The sequence below is a fragment of the Acanthochromis polyacanthus genome, chromosome 21, assembly GCF_021347895.1.
Source record: "Acanthochromis polyacanthus isolate Apoly-LR-REF ecotype Palm Island chromosome 21, KAUST_Apoly_ChrSc, whole genome shotgun sequence".
NCBI lineage: Eukaryota > Metazoa > Chordata > Actinopteri > Pomacentridae > Acanthochromis > Acanthochromis polyacanthus.
Genome location: NC_067133.1, coordinates 12,513,978 through 12,533,642, shown reverse-complemented (window position 1 = coordinate 12,533,642; position 19,665 = coordinate 12,513,978). Strand labels below are relative to the sequence as shown.

The 19,665-nt window shown below is 39.8% G+C and overlaps 2 protein-coding genes across 4 annotated transcripts; both read left to right on the top strand.

Annotated features, from left to right (window-relative positions):
- Window positions 1-2,183: 2,183 nt before the first annotated feature.
- LOC110951518 (perforin-1-like) lies at window positions 2,184-13,004 on the top strand. Of its 3 annotated transcripts, none has more exons than XM_051941156.1 (5): window positions 2,184-2,548; window positions 4,149-4,711; window positions 4,808-4,946; window positions 5,039-5,250; window positions 11,660-12,996. In XM_051941156.1, the coding sequence occupies exons 2-5, from the start codon at window positions 4,179-4,181 to the stop codon at window positions 12,540-12,542; spliced, it is 1,767 nt and encodes a 588-aa protein (XP_051797116.1). In that variant the 5' UTR covers window positions 2,184-2,548; window positions 4,149-4,178; the 3' UTR covers window positions 12,543-12,996. The 3 variants fall into 3 exon arrangements, with proteins under 3 accessions (XP_051797116.1, XP_051797118.1, XP_051797119.1); XM_051941158.1 differs by lacking the exon at window positions 11,660-12,996 and adding an exon at window positions 5,791-7,300; XM_051941159.1 differs by lacking the exons at window positions 2,184-2,548; window positions 4,149-4,711; window positions 4,808-4,946; window positions 5,039-5,250 and adding exons at window positions 10,033-10,589; window positions 10,686-10,824; window positions 10,917-11,128 and having other exon boundaries at window positions 11,660-13,004.
- A 573-nt stretch (window positions 13,005-13,577) lies between these two features.
- On the top strand, window positions 13,578-19,638 carry prf1.1 (perforin 1.1). Its single transcript, XM_051941160.1, has 5 exons — window positions 13,578-13,711; window positions 16,439-17,001; window positions 17,538-17,676; window positions 17,763-17,974; window positions 18,089-19,638. The coding sequence occupies exons 2-5, from the start codon at window positions 16,469-16,471 to the stop codon at window positions 18,963-18,965; spliced, it is 1,761 nt and encodes a 586-aa protein (XP_051797120.1). The 5' UTR covers window positions 13,578-13,711; window positions 16,439-16,468; the 3' UTR covers window positions 18,966-19,638.
- The last annotated feature ends 27 nt before the right edge of the window (window positions 19,639-19,665 follow it).

The following is a 19,665-nucleotide window of genomic DNA, read 5'->3' as shown; positions in this document are numbered from 1 at the left end:
ATTCCTGAAGTTTCCCTCTGAAGTTTTGTTTTTTAAAAAAATTCCCCAAATTTGGCAAGAAAATTGTTGTAAATATTTTTTTTAAAATGAATGAAAATCTTCCAAAAAATCCTAAAAATATCTAAAAGGATTACATATATATCAGTAAAACTTCTATTTTCTTTAAGAACATTCACAAAAATGATTTAAGAAACATTTTTTAACATTTCCATCAGAAGTTTCACTGTTTCAAATATATTTATTTTCCACATTTTCAAACTTTAAACCGGGTCAATTTTTGACATACTAAATCTTTTTTTTTCTGGTGTACTATATGGTGCAGTAGTGTGGACACTGGAGCGCACCCACTGTTTTGGTGTAACATTTGCACACAGGGAGGTGAGCACTATCATTAAAATGCCTTACACAATACAAATCAGGTGCAAAACTTGACATTTTCAGTGTGCTAAGTTGCTTGCAAAGTGTCATGAAATGAAGGGGCTTTGAAAACAATAACACATAGATAACAGGAGAGGAGAATAAAACTTTATGAAATGTATCTCCAGTGGCCGGTTTCTCCCTGCAATCTACACCCAGTGAGCCAGACTATCTTCTGACAGATTCATAACTACTGAGTTCATCCACAAAAGGACAATATAAAGGACAATGATCAAATACAGAGATCAAATAGCACGACCAGACACTCCTTTGACCAGTGACTATAAAAGGTCTCATTAAAATGCAGCTTTATTCAAATGAAGCAATGCCACAGACTACAAGAGAAAAACAAGAGCAGGCTGTTCGGATCATAGGAGGGCACTTGAAGGCACTTGAAAATCCACAGCTCACCATTTGTTATCTAAGAAATAGTTTCAGACAGCTTTGGATGTCCAGTAACCTGAATCTATCCCCAAAAACATCCACCAACTTTTTCAAGCCCCTTTAGAAAGAGTGGGACAGCATTTAAGAAACCTCATCGACAACCTCTATAACTCTAAGTTGCAGAGTTGTTCAAAAAGAAGAACAAAAAAAAAATGGCACCTTGCAAGTAGACAGGATTGGTTTCTAAAGTTTGTCTTGGGTCTGTTATGTACGAAACCTGGGAAGTCTGAATCGCTGTTTGTGCAAATGTCCTCTGTACACTGCATTTTTATTTGAAAATGCTCAGATGTGGCATTGACTACTGATTTTTCAATCTAAAAATATTGCATGGACATGTCAACAAGGGGGTAAAAAAGAACACTGCGGGTTCAACTCGACTTAGACAGAATACTATAGTAGTAGACAGCCTACATGTATGAGATTATATCGTTGTTTTCATTTTAATTTTAGCACCTATACTGATCCTTGCTTCATGGTTGTTGAAGTTAGACAGTATGTACAGATCATGTGTGCTCACTGTTCAGTTCCGTTTGGGTAAGATTCATCAACATGAACACACAGGATGATGATAATTATGCAAATATTTGCTTTTGGGCCCCTGCAGATCATTTCTCCTCCTTCTGTCCTGTGTACACTGAGAATGTCAAACATGTCTCACGTTGTGGAATAATACTAAATGGCTCCATATATTAGTTGTGGTAAGTTAAGGACAACTCTATTGAAGAATATAAAATTATCAATGCAACAATCTATTTAACTTTCTCTTAAAACAAAAGAACAAGGCAGCTTTTGATAAACTCACCCTTTTCGAAATATTAGATTTTAGTTTGAAGGCGAACTCTGTAAACTTCTGGTCTTATTTTGGTTGACTGGGTGCAATAGATGGCGCTTGGTTCCACTTGCATGCTGTAAATGCCAACACAGACAGAGCTGCAGCTGCCTTCAGAGCACTTGGAAATGCTGCAGTTATCACCCGAGAATACAGAAGAAAACAAGATTGTCATTTGTGTGTTACTAAAAGCAAGCAATGTGTTGAAAGATTTCAAATCAATGTTGTATCCTAAAAAAAAAAAAAAAAAGTTGCACATACTCTCTGAAAACTTGACATACAGCAATACACATTTGAAGACTGTACAAACATCCGCAGCCATGCAGATTGTAAAACATTTAAATATGAAATAAAACTAGTCTTGTGAGGTCACTGGCCAGACACATATTTTCTGAGTGCAGCCCCAAATCTCAAACCTTGTAAGTTCTGCTTAGGCTGTTATTGCTGGACAAAAGTGATGGATGCACTTAGAGTTGCAAGAGTCCGACGAGCACTTGAAGGCAGCAGCTGACGTCCTGTGATGCTCTAATGGGAGAGGACTGTTTAGGATGTGGATGAATCACACCATCTCTTCCTGCCATCCCTCTCTGCTGCCTGGACCCTATGACATGTGGCCTCCTGCAACTGCACCTCTGCAGAATAATTTCGAGAGAAAAAAGTTTGCTGTGTATTAATAACCTCAACCTGTCACCTCATTCCTTCAACACGTCCCGTTCCCCCCACCCCCTCACCCTACCCAGACCACCAACAACCACCAACCCTCCCCAACCCCTCCTTACTGGCTTATAAAACCCAAAGTACTGATACCGATGCTCACAGCTGAGGCTCATACATGCAACACCAACTCCAGAGACGAAGGTGAGTCCATGCCGATTTGCAAATTTTTTCATTTTCTCTAACCTTACTGGAAAATACACAACTTTTAGAAAATTTCCAAATATAAAACTATTATTTGCACTTTTTAACAGACTTAAGAATTTTTGAAAAAAGGGAATTAAATGTTTTATAGGAAAACAAAGAATAAAAAAGAAAAGAAAATTCAGAAGAATATTTGCTTGGAGATTTTTAAAAGTGTACTTTGTACTAACTGGTGCGATCATCTTTTGTGGCGTTGTGAGATCTCAAAACCACTAGTACTGAATTAGTAGGTCACAAAACACGCATTCAAGTCTTCAAAAATAAGACGTAAAATCTATCTATCTATCTATCTATCTATCTATCTATCTATCTATCTATCTATCTATCTATCTATCTATCTATCTATCTATCTATCTATCCATCTATCTATCTATCTAAAGTGCCACAAGGATTGTTGCAGCTACTTGGAAAAAAAACAAAAAATCTAATTTTGCTTGAGGACACCGGAATAAAGCGTGCTGCAACTGTCAAGTCAGAAAAGATACAAGCACAGACATTGGCATGTAAATATAAAGAAAATCTTATAATTGATTAAAAATCTCACTTATACAAAATAGAACTGCACTAATTTACCCACTTGCCATCAAAAGTAAAGATTTTAGAAGTCCATTTTCTGATTTCAAGAACACATTGGAGATTTTAGGGTCTGACACACAATTGGGCATCATCTGCATAAGGATGTTAGCTGGTGGTTCGTCTACCAAAGCTTTGCGTCAGTATGTAGACTGTAAATAGAAGGAGACCCAGGCTACACCCATGGGGGATGCCTGAAAGTAAAGGAGGCATCCATACTAGTAGCTGTGTCAATACAGAATGCAATTTAGTTTTCATTAAAATGCTCCAAGATGGCTCTAAAATTACTTAAAGGAGATTAAATGTGGGGTTCTTCAAGAGGTGACATTTAAATTTGGAGGAGAAAATCCCAGAAGCTAGTGAGTGGTTAATAACGGTGAAAATATCTGAAAGAAACCAAAGTTAAAATATAGGGTGTCCCAAAAAAATTTGACATCATTTTGCAGGCCAATAATTTTGGCAATTCTTGTTGAAATAACCTCAAATTTTCACTGAATGTATAGAAACAGATCAAGATTTTATCTTTAATGTTTTATTTTTGTTCGGTTTTCAGGTTGAGCCATGCTGTTCACTCCCAAAGAAAAGTCATTTTACATCTTGGAATATACTCGCGCACAGTCAACCATGACTGTGCAGCATGCCTTCAATGCAAAATTTGGAAAAACTTCACCAACTGGCAAACAGATTTGGACTTGGTACCAAAAATTTAAAGAAGAAGGCTACTTATGCAGGGCTCAAGGATCTGGTAGACCATCGTCAATATCAGCATATTCCAAGACGCAAAATGACTTCTCTTTGTACTCCCTTTTTTACTCAGACAGTTAGGATGATGATTTTGAAAGAACACATGCTAAATAATTAGCATGCTAAAGAAAATGTTCCTTGAGTGTAGAATTGTATGGTGCGCTGCATGGTTTTGTCCAACTGTCTTGTCATAATGGTTAAACTTAAAATGTTTCTTTCCCAGTTCGCCTCCATCATCCAACTTAACGGCAGCATGTTTCAGCTGAGTACTGTCCTCTGGACAGGCCTCATGCTGTCCCTCCTTCAGCATTCCCATCAGTCATGCATAGAAGGGACACCCAGACAGTGTGCAGACGCAGAATTTGCTCCAGGTACCAACTTGGCCGGAGAAGGCTTCGACATCACCAAAATGGAGCGCAAAGGCGCCTTTGTGCTCAACATGAACCAATGGAACCACAAAAACAATACCTGCACCCTGTGTAGCAACCCCTATCTGCAGGCCAAAAATCAAAAGCTGCCACTGTCAGTGGTGGACTGGAGGGCAAAACAGTCCTGCATCACAAAAGTATCCACCAAACTATACAAATCCAGCGAGTCTCTCATCATGTCCAGCTCCTCCTCTGTTGAAAACAACTGGAAAGGTAGTCTAGATTTTAAAACAATAAAAAAAGGCGCCTCCCTGATGCTGGCTGGTTCTCATTCTAAAGTGGCTGAATACTCCATGGAGAAAACAAAGAATGACAAGTTCAGCTTCACAACCCACAGCATGTCCTGTGAGTACTACAGGTAAGAACACTCAAATACAACTAATGTCTGCAGAAGACAACAATACAACATGTTTTAGAGCTGTATCATGCTGTTCGGTTTTGTTTCTGGAAACAGCTACAGAGTTTCCAGCACTCCTGAGCTGCACAGAGAATTTAAGAGAGCAGTGGAACAACTTCCCAAAATCTACAGCGCAGAATCCAAGGATCGCTTTTACAAAGTGATCGACAACTTTGGCACCCATTACATCACCAAGGTGAGTGAAAACAAAATCAAACCACCCAATGGCAGCATTCTAGAAAGTCTGACCTTTGCTCATGCAGAAAGTGTTGTAATATATGATTACAGGTGAAGCTGGGGGGAAGTGTTGAAACTACGACCAGCATCAAGGAGTGTCTGGCCAGTCTGCAGGGCTTCAGTGCGGAGGAAGTGCAGATGTGTCTGGAAGCTGAGGCATCTGCAAGCATCGGAGCTACTGTGAAAACTGAAGCAAAACACTGCAAGAAGGACATAGACAAAACGGAGAGCAAGTCAGCCTTCTCCAGCACCTTCAATGACAGGTAGGTCACATTTTTCTCATGTATATTCTCCTATTCTCATGCACTTCGAAGACAGAAAAACTGAAAATGCTTCAAAATTTAACCCCTTAACGCCTGAATTTATTTACAATTAAAAAAAAAAACATTATTTTTTGTGTTTTTGCTTTCCAGCTGATGCTGAAATAAGTGGAGATTGTTAAGTTATCTATTGCACATAGAACAGATCTATCATGGTAATAGCAGATATATAGTAATTAGGTCTAACTCCGACCGGACCTACGAGAAACCAGTGCTTGCAAAAGGTTCCGAGGCATGTATTGAATATTCACAATATAGCATTGGGGGAATGGATATGCTGTCTTGGCTGCAGTCTGAATGAAAGTGGAATATTGCAAATTCACGACAAAGGGGTTAAAATGTTTCTTCACATGTAAAATCCACCTTCTGTGATATAATTCATGATTTATATTCATTATTAACAATTGCCTTCATCCTCCTGCACGTGCTATATTCTGAAAGACACCAGCTCTTCTAATCTTGTTCTAATCTGATCTTCTACAGGTTCACAGAAATAAAGGGAGGCCACACCACGGAGCCGGACCTTCTCTTCTCTGCCAACAAGAATCCGTCGGCCTACAAGGAATGGCTGGTGTCACTACCACAGAATCCAGACATAGTGTCGTATTCTCTGGAGTCACTTCACGAGTTGCTGCCTGAAAACACACCTGTCCACAAAAACCTGCGCTCTGCCATCAGTCACTACATCCTGGAGAAAGGCCTGATGAGGAACTGCAGTGAGCATTGTCAGGCTGGTAGAAAGAGCGACTCCAGGGATCCCTGCGTCTGCCAGTGTCACAATGTTCCCGCTGTGACCCCAGACTGCTGTCCGACCCGTAAGGGCATGGCTCAGGTCACCATAACAGTCCAACGGGCCTCCGGTCTGTGGGGAGACATCACTACAGCAACGGACGGATACGTGAAGGTGTTCTACGGCGGACGGGATTATCGTACTAATGTCATCTACAACAACAACAACCCACACTGGAACATGGTTGTGGATTTGGCAACACAGGATCTGTCGATGGCAAATAAAGTGAGATTTGAAGTCTGGGATGAAGACAACAAATGGGATGACGACTTGTTGGGGGAATGCGAGCAAGTTCTGACTGCAGGAGTCAAGGAGGATGTGTGTGCTCTGCAGCACGGCCGGCTGTACTTCAAATGGGAGGTGAAATGTGCTCCGAGCCTGGGCGGAAACTCGTGCATGAACTACAAACCTACACCTATGAGTCCCAGTCTGAAGAAGCTGTATGTGTCCCGTCATGCCCATCCTATTCCAAAGGCCATCCTATTAGAGATGGGCGTGTTCGTGAACGAAGGAAGTCCGTGGAAAAACCAGAGTCTGACTGCTGAGAGTCAAAAGTATGATGTGATATAGCACCAAAATCTGGTTTTACTGAAGCTTACAGTCGATGCATGAGTAACGTTTTTATTATACTGTTGAGACAATTAAAGCAAAATTTAATCCTCTTCATAAATCAATATATACTGCAAACAATATACAACAAACACATTGGTTTGAAAGGAACAGACAAAATAACAGCAAGTTAAGTTGTATGTTTAGTAATATTTACAACATAGTGACATAGTTTGTTAACATCTTAAGTGATATTCATTTTGGCTACATAGATAAAACTATCTCAGCACATGCACTGAAAAAACATCAAAGCATTTCATTGTGTAAAATTTCCTGCAGTTGCTGATGTGTGATTCAAAGCAGCTTTGACTTAAAATTGTATTTTACATTTTAAAACGTTTTTTTACTGTACCCTTTAAAAAGCATTTAAAGTGTGTTTTATGCATTTATATAGGCTCATGTAGTGCTATCATGTATCCCTTCTTGCATTGCTGTCATATATTGTTTTTTAAAATATATGTATGAATCCATGCATTCATCAGTTTTCACCCATGCTTTTATTATTTTGTGATATCAGTGGTTTATTCTCTGTGGATTTCTTCCGTTTAAATGTACTTTTGAGTTTTTAAAAATAAAATTTACATCTTAAGATGATCAGATCCTCAGTTATGTTGCACCACTTTGTGTGTTCAAAAGTATGCTTTTTTCTTTTTAGCATTTGCTGCTGAATTGCTTCATATCTTGCTCACCCATAGATTGAACTTCAATTTTTATCTCTGCTCATCATAACAGAACAATTAAGTTGCTTTAGATTGGTCATAAAGTTATAAAACTGCTGATTGGAAGCTGATGGTCTTTTTTTCCTGATTATTTATGGCCACAGCCCAGCACCACTTCAGAGAAATGGCAGGTCTGTGACCTCTGATTCTTTGCTGACAGGAAACTAGTCTGACTTTCACACTTTTGCTGACTGTTTCAGTTTGTTGATAGACCACTGGCTCCTCCTACTCAGAACTGAGCAGCAATGATTAAACTGTCAAACCACATTTTTTTCATTCGATCATTAGCTGCCTTCAGTGCACTTGGAAATGCTGCAGTTATCACCTGACAACACAGAAGAAAACAAGATTGTCATTTGTGTGTTACTATAAGAAAAAATGTACGTTGAAATACATCAAATCAATATTGTATTCTAAAAAAAAATAAGTCAGGCTTTTAACAATGGTCCAAAGAATGGATGTTTTTGGAAACTGCTGCACAAAATCGGTACTTGTAAATGTGGAACATGCATAGAAATGATTCGAGTTGCAGATTTTATTCATGAGCAAATCCGTTGCCTCATAAAATTAAAGCATGCACATACTCTCTGAAAACTTGACATACAGCAATACACATTTGAGGACTGTACAAACATCCGCAGCCATGCAGATTGTAAAACATTTAAATATGAAATAAAACTAGTCTTGTGAGGTCACTGGCCAGACACATATTTTCTGAGTGCAGCCCCAAATCTCAAACCTTGTAAGTTCTGCTTAGGCTGTTATTGCTGGACAAAAGTGATGGATGCACTTAGAGTTGCAAGAGTCCGAGGAGCACTTGAAGGCAGAAGGTGACGTCCTGTGATGCTCTAATGGGAGAGGACTGTTGAGGATGTGGATGAATCACACCATCTCTTCCTGTCACCCCTCTCTGCTGCCTGGACCCTATGACATGTGGCCTCCTGCAACTGCACCTCTGCAGAATAATTTCGTGAGAAAAAAGTTTGCTGTGTATCAACCACCTCAACTTGTCACCTCATTCCTTCAACACGTCTTGTTCCCCCCACCCCCTCAACCAGACCACCAACAACCAAACAACCACCAACCCTCCCCAATCCCTCCTTACTGGCTTATAAAACCCAAAGTACTGATACCGATGCTCACAGCTGAGGCTCATACATGCAAAACCAACTCCAGAGACGAAGGTGAGTCCATGCCGATATGCAAATTTTTTTATATATTTTCCAACCTTATTAGAAAATACATAACCTTTACAGATTTTGTAAATATAAAACTATTAATTGCACTTTTTAAAAGACATAGCAATTTTCCAAAACAAAGGAATTAAATATTTTATAAGAAAACAAGGAATGTAAAAGAAAAGAAAATTCAAAATAATATTTGCTTGGAGATTTTTTAAAGTATAGTTTGTACCAGCTGACGCGGTCACCTTATATGGCACGGTGAGATTTCACAAATCATGAGTACTGAGTTAGTAGATCACAAAAAGCACATCCAAGACTTTGAAAATACAATGTAATGTCTTGCAACTGGTTCTTGAATTTCCCTTGGGATTAATAATTTATCTATCTATCTATCCATCTATCCATCTATCTATCTATCCATCCATCCATCCATCCATCTATCTATCTAAAGGGCCACAAGGATTGTTGCAGTTACTCGATAAAAAATTTTTGAATCTTGCTTTGCTTGAGGACACCAGAATAAAGCACGCTGCAACTGTCAAGTCAGAAAAGATACAAGCACGGACACTGGCATGAGAATACAAATAAAATTTTATAATTGATTAAATATCTCAGTTAAATAAAATAGAACTGCACTAATTTACCCACCTGCCATCAAAGTAAAGATTTTAGAAGTCCACTTCCTAATTTCAAGAACACATTGGAGATTTTAGGGTCTGACATACAGTTGGTCATCATCTGCATAAGGATGTTAGCTGGTGGTTCGTCTACCAAAGCTTTGCCTCAGTATGTAGACAGTAAATAAAAGGAGTCCCAGGCTACACCCTTGGGGGACCCCTGAAAGTAAAGGAGGCATCCACAAGCATATACAAGCAGCTGTGTCAATACAGAATGTAATTTAGTTGCGGTTTGAGTCGCAAATCTCAAACAAATATGGGTCCGTTGAGTCAAAGGCCGAAATGAGATCAAGGAGAAAGTGGAGGCAAGCATCGGCAGAAGGCAGTCTTTGTGGTGTACGTACTTTCCAAGATTTGATCATTGTTCATGAAAGAAATCAGTGGTGAATATTAATAAAACAAATCAATGATTTGGTTATTTTTTTCATTATAATGCTAGCTCTGAGATGGCTCTAAAATTACTTAAAGGAGATTAAATGAGGGGTTCTTGAAGAGGTGACATGTTTAAAGTTGGAGGAGAAAACCCCAGAAGACAGAGAGCAGTTAATAATGGTGAAAGTATCTGAAAGAGACTCAAGTTAAAATATACTCAGACAGTTAGGATGATGATTTTGAAAGAACACATACTAAATAATTAGCATTTGAACCAAAATGTTCCTTTAGAGTGGAATTCTGTAGTGCTCTACTTAGTCTTGTCCAAGTGTTTCATGATTGTTCAACTAAAAATGTTTCTTTCCCAGTTCGCCTCCATCATCCAACTGAACAACAGCATGTTTCAGCTGAGTACTGTCCTCTGGACAGGCCTCATGCTGTCCCTCCTTCAGCATTCCCATCAGTCATGCATAGAAGGGACACCCAGACAGTGTGCAGATGCAGAATTTGCTCCAGGTACCAACTTGGCCGGGGAAGGCTTCGACATCACCAAAATGGAGCGCAAAGGCGCCTTTGTGCTCAACATGAACCATTGGAAACGCAAAGATAAAACTTGCACCCTGTGCAGCAACCCCTATCTGCAGGCCAAAAATCAAAAGCTGCCACTGTCAGTGGTGGACTGGAGGGCAAAACAGTCCTGCAATGCAAAAGTGTCCACCAAACTATACAAATCCAGCGAGTCTCTCATCATGTCCAGCTCCTCCTCTGTTGAAAACAACTGGAAAGTTAGTCTAGATTTTAAAACAATAAAAAAAGGCGCCTCCCTGATGCTTGCTGGTTCTCATTCTAAAGTGGCTGAATACTCCATGGAGAAAACAAAGAATGACAAGTTCAGCTTCACAACCCACAGCATGTCCTGTGAGTACTACAGGTAAGAACACTCAAATACAACTAATGTCTGCAGAAGACAACAATTCAACATGTTTTAGAGCTGTATCATGCTGTTTGGTTTTGTTTCTGGAAACAGCTACAGAGTTTCCAGCACTCCCAAGCTGCACAGAGAATTTAACAGAGCAGTGAAAAAACTTCCCAAAATCTACAGCGCAGAATCCAAGGATCGCTTTTACAAACTGATTGACAACTTTGGCACCCATTACATCACCAAGGTGAGTGAAAACAAAATCAAACCACCCAATGGCAGCATTCTAGAAAGTCTGACCTTTGCTCATGCAGAAAGTGTTGTAATATATGATTACAGGTGAAGCTGGGGGGAAGTGTTGAAACTACGACCAGCATCAAGGAGTGTCTGGCCAGTCTGCAGGGCTTCAGTGCGGAGGAAGTGCAGATGTGTCTGGAAGCTGAGGCATCTGCAAGCATTGGAGCTACTGTGAAAACTGAAGCAAAACACTGCAAGAAGGACATAGACAAGATGGCGAGCAAGTCAGCCTTCTCCAGCACCTTCAATGACAGGTAAGTCACATTTTTCTCATATTTTCCTTTCTCATGCACTTCGAAGACAGAAAAACTGAAAATGCTTCAAAATTTAACCCCTTAACGCCTGAATTTATTTACAATTAAAAAAACATTATTTTTTGTGTTTTTGCTTTCCAGCTGATGCTGAAATAAGTGGAGATTGTTAAGTTATCTATTGCACATAGAACAGATCTATCATGGTAATAGCAGATATATAGTAATTAGGTCTAACTCCGACCGGACCTACGAGAAACCAGTGCTTGCAAAAGGTTCCGAGGCATGTATTGAATATTCACAATATAGCATTGGGGGAATGGATATGCTGTCTTGGCTGCAGTCTGAATGAAAGTGGAATATTGCAAATTCACGACAAAGGGGTTAAAATGTTTCTTCACATGTAAAATCCACCTTCTGTGATATAATTCATGATTTATATTCATTATTAACAATTGCCTTCATCCTCCTGCATGTGCTATACTCTAAAAGACACCAGCTCTTCTAATCTTGTTCTAATCTGATCTTCTACAGGTTCACAGAAATAAAGGGAGGCCACACCACGGAGCCGGACCTTCTCTTCTCTGCCAACAAGAATCCGTCGGCCTACAAGGAATGGCTGGTGTCACTACCACAGAATCCAGACATAGTGTCGTATTCTCTGGAGTCGCTTCACGAGTTACTGCCTGAAAACACCTCAGTGTCGGAGAACCTGCGCTCTGCCATCAGTCACTACATCCTGGAGAAAGGCCTGATGAGGAACTGCAGTGAGCATTGTCAGGCTGGTAGAAAGAGCGACTCCAGGGATCCCTGCGTCTGCCAGTGTCACAATGACCCCGCTGTGACCCCAGACTGCTGTCCGACCCGTAAGGGCATGGCTCAGGTCACCATAACAGTCCAACGGGCCTCCGGTCTTTGGGGTGACTACTTCTCGTCCACAGACGGATACGTGAAGGTGTTCTTAGGCACGCAACGACAACCTTTACTGACTCCTATCATTTATAAAAACAACAACCCACACTGGGCGTATGTCTTCAACCTGGGCTCCTATGATCTGTCCTCAGGAAATAAGGTGAGATTTGAAGTCTGGGATCGGGACAGCGGATGGGATGACGACCTGTTGGGAAAATGTGAGCAAGTTCTCACTGTAGGAAGCAATCTGGAGGTCCGTGATATGAATCATGGCAAGCTCTTCTACAAATGGGAGGTGAAATGTGCTCCGAGCCTGGGCGGAAACTCGTGCATGGACTACAAACCTACACCTATGAGTCCCAGTCTGAAGAAGCTGTATGTGTCCCGTCATGCCCATCCTATTCCAAAGGCCATCCTATTAGAGATGGGCGTGTTCGTGAACGAAGGAAGTTCGTGGAAAAACCAGAGTCTGACTGCTGAGAGTCAAAAATATGATGTGATATAGCGCCAAAATCTGGTTTTATTGAAGCTTACAGTCGATGCATTAGCAACGTTTTTATTATACTGTTGAGACAATTAAAGCAAAATTTAATCCTCTTCATAAATCAATATATACTGCAAACAATATACAACAAACACATTGGTTTGAAAGGAACAGACAAAATGACAGCAAGTTAAGTTGTATGTTTAGTAATATTTACAACATAGTGACATAGTTTGTTAACATCTTAAGTGATATTCATTTTGGCTACATAGATAAAACTATCTCAGCACATGCACTGAAAAAACATCAAAGCATTTCATTGTGTAAAATTTCCTGCAGTTGCTGATGTGTGATTCAAAGCAGCTTTGACTTAAAATTGTATTTTACATTTTAAAACGTTTTTTTTACTGTACCCTTTAAAAAGCATTTAAAGTGTGTTTAATGCATTTATATAGGCTCATGTAGTGCTATCATGTATCCCTTCTTGCATTGCTGTCATTCATTGATTTTTAAAATGTATGTATGAATCCATGCATTCATCAATTTTCACCCATGCTTTTATTATTTTGTGATATCAGTGGTTTATTCTCTGTGGTTTTCTTCTGTTTAAATGTACTTTTGAGTTTTTAAAAATAAAATTTACATCTTAAGATGATCAGATCCTCAGTTATGTTGCACCACTTTGTGTGTTCAAAAGTTTTTCTTTTTAGCATTTGCTGCTGAATTGCTTCATATCTTGCTCACCCATAGATTGAACTTCAATTTTTATCTCTGCTCATCATAACAGAACAATTAAGTTGCTTTAGATTGGTCATAAAGTTATAAAACTGCTGATTGGAAGCTGATGGTCTCGTTTTCCTGATTATTTATGGCCACAACCCAGCACCACTTCAGAGAAATGGCAGGTCTGTGACCTCCGATTCCTTTCTGACTGGAAAACAAGTCTGATGTTCATGCTTTCGCTGACTGTTTGAGTTTGTTGATAGACCACTGGCTCCTCCTACTCAGAACTGAGCAGCAAAGATGAAACTGTCAAACCACATTTTTCCCCTTGCACTCATAAAGACCATTGTCACCTCACCCCCCCACCACCCCCTGCTCTGCTTTCTTCATCTTTTAAACACCAACCACCGATATTCGTTCTTTCAGCACTCCATTTCACAAATTCAGTTTGAACCAGCAACATAAAGGTGAGTCTGCACTGCTTTGCTAACACTGAAATGTTCTGAGTCTTTGCAATCATCTGTCTGTCATTTATTATCACCTTGTGTAATGTGTTGGTATAGTTCACTCATGTTGCATTTGTGAGAACAGCAACTTGAAACGTTCAGTGAGCTATTATGCTGGAAGTCAAGTTCATTTATCTTCAGAGCGCATTTAAGAACAGCAAGGCAATCATGTTTTGGACTCCAGTACTTCTGTACCAACACTGGCATCAATACAGGATTTAAAAGGGTAATAGAGTGACCAGACGTGACAGTGAGAAGAAAAATACACCACAGACACCCTTTTATTTTGACCAAGAACAAAGGTTGTTTCAACCACTGACAGACAGACTGCCAGGCTGAAAATTAGGCCGGCTTTTCTTATTCTCATTTAGGTGGACAAATGCCATCAAGAAGTTAACATTCTTGAGGGAAACTCACTTTGCATATCTTTTTTATTTTGCATACATTTCCTCTGTCATAAAAACATGCGATGGGACGATTTCTAAAACCAAACCCAAATGAAACGAAACAGATTGTAGATTAGACTTTGAGGTGCACCACAAGAGAAAGAATCAAAAGGAAGACTAAAGATTCACTCACAACTGAAACTGGTCTAATGTTCAGTTAACAGACACCAAGGCTTTGTGCTGACAGACTCTTAAATGCTATAGCAAATACAGAAGAAACAATAATAGAAAATGTTGACACTGTAAAGTTGTTGGTTATGTCTAGGAGAGAAAACCTGACAGGAATTTGTATGAAATGGAGTTTCAATTAAGTGGAAACCTCTGCAGCTAAACAATGAAATCAATGATAAGTGCCAAAACTGCCGTTCTTCAAATTGGCTCAGTTCATCCCCGTAGACAATCATGGTAAAATATGCAACTTTACAGCAGAAAAAAAATGGTTTGGGACAATATTGCTAATTTCCCTGTGCCATCACAGGACATTCCATCTCTTTGGATTCACCAGAAGTTAGAAGGAGTCAGGCCACGACACTGAGCCTCAAAACTGCTCTTCAGAAAACCTATAAGTGACATTACAGAGGGTTCGTCCAACTTTATGTACAGTCTACAGCTGGAGTCCACAAAGGACAGAATCTGTGAAAGAACAACGGTTTCCAAGACCTTAGGGACCGTCTGGAAGTATACAGTGTGTATCAATCAAAATATGAATACTTGAAGAAAGATGGTTCGTTACTTGACAAAAGACGTGTGAATAATGGATAAGGAAATCCAAGCCAAACACTTTAGACACTTGGAAGGATCAGAAGAATCACTGTACGTCCAAAGAACAACTTAAAGTGAGGTACAAAGAAGCAGAGCTTTACCAGAATCTGGATTTTCTGAGTCAACTCAGAGTTGGAACATCGGGCTGATTAGAGGGTGTGAGGTGTCATTCATTGGTTGCACGTACAAATGCACGTTTTATGGCAGGACTTCCTACATCGTCCAGTCTGACTCATAAAGGGTAGTTCCATTTCAAATAACTGAATTTTTAGAATAGTTTCTGCTTGACCATCTCTGATCTGCCTGAAATTTTGACAAGATATAATGTGGATATTAATAAAGATATCCAACATTTTACCTTGACATGTCAAATACTTTTGCAAGTTGACCAATTTTTAGCACGTTTTTGGCCACATTGACTTTCATGTTCCAACAGCAATATCTTGGGAACGGCTGATGATAAAAGCCCGAAATGTTCACTGTTATTTCACATTATTCCATTAATTCAGCATCTGCAAACAGGACAACTGTTCTAAAACTTCAGATCTTTGTTTTACTTAAATTAGGCTGTCTAAAACTAACTTCTCATTTTCGTGATCAAATATTTCAACTTATAAAAAGTATTCTGTTTTGTTTGGTATCATCGTGACATGCAGCTACATGTGCTTCAGACAATATCATTAGTTGACATTTGTAATTTTGTTTTTTTTGTTAATGTAAGCTCAGAGTTGGTACTTTTCATATTTCTACTCACCCACCATCAGAGCCTGTTTAATAGACTTGTCTAATACTGCAGAGTCTGAATCAATTACATGATGACAAATAAGAGATTAAATATTGTTTAAACATAGCCTCAAATTGTATTGTGGGGAAAAAAAACATGCTAAAAGTGGGTCGAAGTGCAACTGGGGGAAAAACTGACTATCTAGAAAAGTACTTGAAATCCAAATTTCACAGATACCATTTTCAGTATCATAGTTTATGATGAAAACTGTATCAAGCAGATCACAGATGGTTGAACAGGACGCCCTTGATGATTTCAGATGGAATAACTCATTTTAGGACGGCTCAAACCCCTGTACATGTTCAAATTGCAGTAATGCACCTGCAGACCTTCTTTCAGGGGAGAGAAAAGCACCAGTTTAGAAGCTCTGGCAGCCCTGAGAAATGGCTGCACAGGTCCCACAAAAATTGGTTAAATGCTGAGGGGCCAACATGCACCAAAATGTATGACTATTTTTTTGTGTGTGACTGTGACAAAGAGGCAAGTGTTTCAATTACTCCATCACAATAAATTAAGAATTACAGGAGTCACTGGAAACTCAAAACTGCCATTACAGGAATGGTCATTACAAGTGTATGCAAACTTATATTACTGCATTCCTGTATTCAGATTGTAGGGAAAAACTGTATGATCAGATTGGAAGATTTAATGTGCTCTAATGATTTGCTCATGTTATTAAAACTGTTTCTTTCCCAGTTTGCCTCCATCATCCAACTTAACGGCAGCATGTTTCAGCTGAGTACTGTCCTCTGGACAGGCCTCATTCTGTCCCTCCTTCAGCATTCCCATCAGTCATGCATAGAAGGGACACCCAGACAGTGTGCAGATGCAGAATTTGCTCCAGGTACCAACTTGGCCGGGGAAGGCTTCGACATCACCAAAATGGAGCGCAAAGGCGCCTTTGTGCTCAACATGGACCAGTGGAAACGCAAAGATAAAACCTGCACCCTGTGCAGCAACCCCTATCTGGAGAGGAAACAGCAAAAGATGCCACTGTCAGTGGTGGACTGGAGGGCAAAACAGTCCTGCAGCATGAAAGTGTCCACCAAACTACACAAATCCAGCGAGTCTCTCGTAACATCCAGCTCCTCCTCTGTTGAAAACAACTGGCAGGTCAATCTAGATGTTGATGTAGGTGAAAAAAGCGCCTCAGTGATGCTGGCTGGTTCTCAGTCTAAAGTGGCTGATTACGCCATGGAGAAAACAAAGAATGACAAGTTCAGCTTTGCAACCCACAGCATGTCCTGTGAGTACTACAGGTAAGAAGACGAGGTCATTCCCCACACACCTACACTGTAAAATAAAATCCATAATAAAACTGTAAAAATCTGGAAGCAATGATGCCAGAAAACACATGTTGTATGGTAGAATACTGTAACATTAAAAAATACATAAACAATAAAAAATAATGTAAAAAAATCTGCAAAAAATATAAATGCAGTGTGACTAATTTTCTGTAAAAATGCAGATTTTTGAGTTGAACATTAAGTATAGACATGCACAGATTACTTGATTTAAGTTTTGCAAATGTAAATTAATGTGTTCTTTCTGAATTTAATAGATATTATCAGCAATTTAGCAAAACAAACAAAAAAAACACTGATCTTTGCTATGGACATTATTTACCATTATTTACATGTAAATGAATTTTTCTTTTCCTCCATGATTTAAATTTTTTTCAACAAAATATAGCTTAAAAAACTTGCCATGCATTTTTGAAAGGTGAATACAAAACTACTGCACTTTTGCTTAATACGGTTCTGTCTGTTCTTGTCTGTTGTCTCAATATCAACAGCTACAGAGTTTCCAGCACTCCCAAGCTGCACAGAGAATTTAACAGAGCAGTGAAACAACTTCCCAAAATCTACAACGCTCAATACAAACAGCGATTTTACAAACTGATCGACAACTTTGGCACCCATTACATCACCAAGGTGAGTGTAAACCACCGCATGGCAACATGATGTGTAGAAAGTCTGACCTTTGTTCACACCGAAAGTGTTGAAATATATGATTACAGGTAAAGCTGGGGGGAAGTGTTGAATCTGTGACCAGCATCAGGCAGTGTCAGGCCAGTCTGCAGGGCGTCAGCGTGGAGGAAGTGGAGATGTGTCTGGAAGCTGAGGCATCCGCAAGCATCAAAGTTTCTGTGAAAGCTGAAACAAAACACTGCAACAAAGATTCGAGTAAGATGGACAATAGCAAGACTTTCTCTGACCTCTTCAACGACAGGTTTGAAACATTTGCTCCTATTCTGCCAAATCTTTTATCCACACCTTAACTGAATTTATGAAAAGCTACCTTCAGCCTCAGAAAAGCCAACTGTCATGTCACTGCCTTCTACAGGTTCACAGAAATAAAGGGAGGCCACACCACGGAGCCGGACCTTCTCTTCTCTGCCGACAAGAATCCGTCGGCCTACAAGGAATGGTTGGAGTCACTACCACAGAATCCAGACATAGTGTCGTATTCTCTGGAGTCGCTTCACGAGTTACTGCCTACTAACACACCGGTCCGCAAAAACCTGCGCTCTGCCATCAGTCACTACATCCTGGAGAAAGGCCTGATGAGGAACTGCAGTGAGCATTGTCAGGCTGGTAGAAAGAGCGACTCCAGGGATCCCTGCGTCTGCCAGTGTCACAATGACCCTGCTGTGACCCCAGACTGCTGTCCGACCCGTAAGGGCATGGCTCGGGTCACCATAACAGTCAAACAGGCCTCCGATCTGTGGGGCGACCACACCACGGCCACGGACGGATACGTGAAGGTGTTCTACGGCGGACAGGATTATCGTACTAATGTCATCTACAACAACAACAACCCACACTGGAACATGGTTGTGGATTTGGGAACACAGGATCTGTCGATGGCAAATAAAGTGAGATTTGAAGTCTGGGATGAAGACAACAAATGGGATGACGACTTGTTGGGGGAATGCGAGCAAGTTCTGACTGCAGGAGTCAAGGAGGATGTGTGTGTTCTCCAGCACGGCCGGCTGTACTTCAAATGGGAGGTGAAATGTGCTCCGAGCCTGGGCGGAAACTTGTGTATGGACTACAAACCTACACCTATGAGTCCCAGTCTGAAGAAGCTGTATGTGTCCCGTCATGCCCATCCTATTCCAAAGGCCATCCTATTAGAGATGGGCGTGTTCGTGGACGAATCAAGTTCATGGAAAAACCAGAGTCTGACTGCTGAGAGTCAAAAGTATGATGTGATATAGCGCCAAAATCTGGCTTTACTGAAGCTTACAGCGCAACATCACTCATTTAATTAGATTTATTGATGATAATAATTTAATCAAAAGGCTTTATCAATGAAGAAAAATGTTATGACAGATTCCAAAAGATAAGAGACAAAACTGCAACTCAGCTGCAGAAAATGTTCAAATTATGTGATGTTTAGTTTATGTTTCAGCATAATCTCTTTCAACCACTTCACTTATAAATGCAAATGTACAGTTTCTATGTGCTGTATAGACAGCAATACTTTGAGCCAGTTTGAAATCTTTTGCTCTTTTTCAGGACAGCAAATCACATCTAGCAGATATATTAGCTATATTAGCAGCTATATTTATTACTCAATAATTGCATTGCAGAGTTAATATATATTGCATTCACTTTGAAGCGTTTCTGTGTTTATAAAACATTTACAACATATATCAGTGTGTTTTATGTATTTTAATCTCAGTATTATTGGTGATTTTTCTATACATGTTTTCTAAACTCCAGAATAAACTTGTAATATTGTAACTGTTTGATGCTGTATCTTGGTCCTTTTAGTTTTGATTGGTGTGTTTGTGCTCCGTTTGTCTGAGGTAATGCCGCCTGACATGGGAGGGGAAGTGGTGAAGCTTCCTGTGCACGGATGAGGTTTCATTTGGTCTATTAAAGAGAACAATGTGTGCAAGTACATGTCAGAAG